The sequence below is a fragment of the Pinus tabuliformis genome, chromosome 8 (genome assembly GCF_031772625.1).
Source record: "Pinus tabuliformis cultivar Carrire ecotype Pingquan chromosome 8, CPIR1, whole genome shotgun sequence".
In the NCBI taxonomy this organism is placed as follows: Eukaryota; Viridiplantae; Streptophyta; class Pinopsida; order Pinales; family Pinaceae; genus Pinus; species Pinus tabuliformis.
In genome coordinates, this window is record NC_142294.1 from 1,464,317,296 (window position 1) to 1,464,322,207 (window position 4,912).

The window sequence follows — 4,912 nt, forward strand, 5'->3', positions numbered from 1 at the left end:
GATATAGATATGGAGAGAGAAGTGTTAGAGAGAGAGAAGGGGAAGAGAGAGAGAGGGAGTGGAAAAGGGAGGGGAGGAGAGAGAGAGATATGGAGGGAGAGTGTGTATGTTTAGGGTGAGATAAAGAGACAATTGGAGATATAGATATAGATGGAGGGGGAAGAGATGTGCTTACAATGAAACCAATTCACAATATTAATCTAATTACTTTGAAATTAATGTACATCATACATCTAGTTGCATCATATCAGAAATCAACATCTACATTGAAATCAATGCATCTAGTGAAAACAATCAAATAGGATTAAAAATCAACATCTACATTAAAATCAATGCATCTAGTGCAAAAAATCAAATAGGATTAGAAATCAACATCTACACTAAAATCATTGTATCTAGTGCAAGCAATCAAATAGGATTAGAAATCAATATCTATACTGAAACTAATGCATCCTATGCAAACAATCAAATAGGAGTAGAAATCAACATCTACACTGAAATCAATGCATCTAGTGCAAGCGATCATGTAGTATTATAAATCAATCTCTACACTAAAACCAATGCATCAAGTGCAAGCAATCAAATATGAGTAGAAATCAACATCTACACTGAAATTAATGCATCCAGTATAAGCTATTAAATAGGATTAGAAATAGACATCTACACTAAAATCAATGCATCTAGTGCAAGCAGTCAAATATGATTAGAAATCAATATCTACATTGAAACCAATGCATATAGTGCAAGCAATCAAATAGGAGTAGAAATCAATGCCTACACTAAAATCAATGCATCTAGTGTAAGGTATTAAATAGGATTAGAAATCGACATCTACACTGAAATCAATGCATCTAGTGCAAGCGATCAAATAGGATTAGAAATCAACAACTACACTAAAATCAATACATCTATATTATTGAAAAACCAAAACATTCATGAATTTCTAGATCCAACTTTTATGTTTGTATTTGTATGTGTGTGTCTCTTTCTTCTTCCCTCTCTTTCCACCTTCCATTCTATATCTATCTCCCTCCCTCTCTCCTTCTTTCTCTCCTCCTCCCTCTCTCCCCACCTCTCTCTCCCTTTCTTTATATTTCTCTTTTTCCCTCTCCCCTCTGCGATCTATATCTATACCTCCCTCAATCTCTCCTTATTTGTCTCTCTATATCAGCCCCCTAAACACATCTCTCTCTCTCTCTCTCTCTCTCTCTCTATATATATATATATAAATAAAGATATCATCCCCCAAACATTCTCTCTCTCTCTCTCTCTCTCTCTCTATATATATATATATATATATATATATATATATATATATATCATCCCCAAACATACACACTCTCTCTCCATATCTATCTATCTCTCTCTCTCTCCCCCTCTCCCTCCCTCTTCCTCTTTCCCCCCCCTCTCTCCATATCTATCTCTCTTCCTCCCTCCCTCTCTTTTCCTCTCTTGTTTTCCCTCTCTCTTCCCTCCATCTATATCTCTATCTCCCTTTGTCTCTCCTTCTCACCCCCAAAACATACACTCTCTATCCATATGCATCTATCTCTCTCTCCCTCCCTCTTCATCTCACTCTCTCTCTTTCCCTCCTCTCTCTCTCTCTCTTTTCCCCTTCTCTCTCTCTCTCTCTCTCATTGTCTCGACATCCCTCTTCACCTTTCTCTCTCTATGTCTTTCTTCCAATTCCAACTCCATCTTTCTCTCCCATTCTCTCTCTCCTCTCTCTCAAGTCCTCTCTCTCTTCCTTTTGCTCACTCCCTTTCTCTCCAAACTCCCTTTGTCTCTCCCCTCCATCAAACACACACTCTCTCTCCACCCTCCAACTCTGTCAATATCTCCCTCTCTCTCTCCTTCTCGCTCTCCCCCTCTTTCTCCCCTCCATATCTATGTCTCCCTGTCTCTCTCTTCCCCTTCTTTCCCTATCTCTATCCTCTCATTTTCTCTCCCTTACCTCGTTTGCTGTCTCCCTCATTCCATCTTCATCTCTCCCTTATCACTCCCTCTCTCTCTCCACCTCTATCTCTCAATGTCTTTGTTCTTTCCTCCCTCTCTTTTCCCCTTCCGACTCCATCTGTCTCTCTCCTCTCTCTCAAATCCTTTCTCTCTTCCTTCCTCTCTCTCCCCTTCTTGTTCTCCCCCTCTCTCCCCTTCTCGCTCTCCCCCTCTCCCCCCTCCATATCTATGTCCCCTTATCTCTCTCTTCCCCTTTTTTGCCTATCTCTATCCTCTCCTTTTCTCTCCCTTCCCATGTCTCCTCTCTCCCTCATTCCATCTTCATCTCTCCCTTATCACTCCTTGTCAATCTCCACCTTTATCTCTCAATGTCTTTGTTCTTCCCTCCCTCTCTTTCCCCCTCCAAATCCATCTCTCTCTCCCTCCCTCTCTTTCCCCCTCCAAATCCATCTCTCTCTCCCTCCCTCTCTCCTCCTCTCTCCCTCCCTCTCTCCTCCTCTCTCCCCCCTCCTCTCTCCCCCCTCCTCTCTCTTCCTTCTTCTCTCTCAGTGTCTATCCCACCTCTATGTCTCTCTCCCCCACTCTATTCCCCCTCCATCTCACTCTCTCTCAAATATGATCCCATTGTATTTTATTTTAAAAAGTATCTAAATTAAAAAATATATATAATTGGCTGTAAAATATTAACCTATATTTTGGATCAATCATGTGAAAGATTAAACCTATATTTTGGATCAATCATGTTAAAGAAAATACAATAATTAAAAACTTAAAAGAATCATGCACTATCTTTCCTCTATCATTGTTAGTCACTTTGTTTTATCTCTTTGCTTGGATCCTTCATTAAAAAAATATAAAAATCAAATGCATAGATGGCCAATGGTATTGATAAACCATGGTATTAGCCCATTGTATTATGATTTTCTTCCCTCTTCTCCCTCTCTCAATCTTCCTCTTCTAGATATTGGCCTATGGTATTATAAAAAAACTTATTTATAACTTAATAATACCCATGATAAATATTCATGATTAAAATCTTATTATATTGTAAATATTAATTTTTTATCAGCTTATTAATTAAATTTAAAAATCCTTATATAATCATTATTTTAATTTATATAATAAAATAGATGTTAATTTATAAATACTATTTATATATTATATATTTTAATATGATAGTATATTATATTTTTTATGTAAAAAATTATTGATTATTTTATTAATAATAAACAAAATTACAACATAAAAAATGAATTTAAAAAATATCTTACATTTAACGCTCACTAATTTAACACTTACACATCCATATTAAACTAATCCATCCAAAACTAGACTGTAGAGCGCCTCGGGGCAATAATCGATAACTTCTCATTTTTCTAAATTTTAAAACAAAATTATCAACGAAAAGGAAAAAAAAACACCTTCTAATCCTTCTTACTCAGTAATTAAACTGAGCTTTTTTATTTTTCCCAATATTCAAACGTTAAAATAGCCAATGAGAAAAAATGTCCCTCTGTGGCAGGAGCTACGCCTCCACATCATCAAACATTAATTCTGAGTCCTGACATCCACATCGGTTACCGTAGGCTATACTTCTTGAAGAGTGTGAAAGGCTAGATGGTTCTGGAGAAACAATACCTAATTACCTAGAGGATTCTGGATGGACAAGGGTTAAATACCAATAATACAATAATAATAAAGTATCCTGCGAGCATTTGAGAATCCTCTCGAACCCGCCTGATAGAGTCGACTAGATTGTTCCTCCTCATCTTATAAAAAAAGAAAGTAACGTCTCATCTGATACAATCCAAGATCGATCTTGAAATCGAAACACTAAGAGATCAGAGTGTTGTTTTTCTATATTCATTCCAATCGCATATATTGCAGTAATTCATTACTAGTTGAAAATGTCGATAATTCCCAGCTTTTTCGGCAGGAGGTCAGTGGATCCCTTCTCCTTGGAAGTATGGGATCCTTTCCGAGCATTCACAGATTTGGCCAGCGGGGGACCATCTGGGCAATTTGTAAGGGAAGCTTCTGCGGTAGCCAATACCCAGATCGACTGGAAGGAAACGCCAGAGGCACACATTTTCAAAGCTGATCTTCCAGGTTTGAAGAAAGAGGAGGTGAAAATAGAGTTGGAAGAGGGCCAAAGAGTTCTGCAGATAAGCGGGGAGCGCAACAAAGAAGAAGAGCACAAGAACGACAAATGGCACCGCATTGAGCGATCCCGTGGAAAATTCCTTCGGCGTTTCCGGCTGCCGGAGAATGCAAAAGTGGAAGAGATAAAGGCGAGCATGGAGAACGGGGTGCTGACAGTGACAGTGCCGAAGCAGGCAGAACCCCAACCTCCTCAACCCAAATCCATCGAGATATCTGGCTGACTGAAGATGTGAAATTGGGCCGGCTGTTGCAGTAGAGTGTTGTTACAGAATGTGTAGATGTGTGTCGTAACCCGCCGTCCATTATCCAATCCAGAAAATAAACAGCTCCATTCCCATTCCCTTTCCCAGTTGTTATATCGTTTACATTGTGTCTGTATGTGTCGTGCGTTTTTCAATAATATAATAAAAGGAGATGCAGGTTCAGAGCTTCTGCTGTGCTGTGTAAAAGGTTTTCATTAATTATTTGATCACCATTGTTATTATGTTGTTTCTAAACCGGCATGTTGTTTAATATATATACCCAATATAACTTTCATAATTTAAAATTATTCAAAATCTTTTTGGATATTTGGATTGCACAAATTATATAGGTAGAGTAATTTTGCAATTCCAATGTATCTTTGGTTATATTTTATTTTAAAATTAATAAAAAATATATTAACATTAAAATATTTTATCTCTATTTTACTATAGTAACTGTTAATTTGTGAATAGTTTTTGTTAAAATATGATGAACTAATACTATGGCTTATCAATACTACATGATACAAAAATTATAACTCATTTTATAT

At 37.3% G+C, this 4,912-nt stretch overlaps 1 protein-coding gene across 1 annotated transcript; it reads left to right on the forward strand.

The window, feature by feature from the left end:
• Positions 1-3,713: 3,713 nt before the first annotated feature.
• LOC149241334 (18.0 kDa class I heat shock protein-like) lies at positions 3,714-4,551 on the forward strand. Its single transcript, XM_089367500.1, has one exon. It carries the CDS (start codon positions 3,864-3,866, stop codon positions 4,338-4,340), a length of 477 nt encoding a protein of 158 aa, XP_089223626.1. The 5' UTR covers positions 3,714-3,863; the 3' UTR covers positions 4,341-4,551.
• Positions 4,552-4,912: the final 361 nt, after the last annotated feature.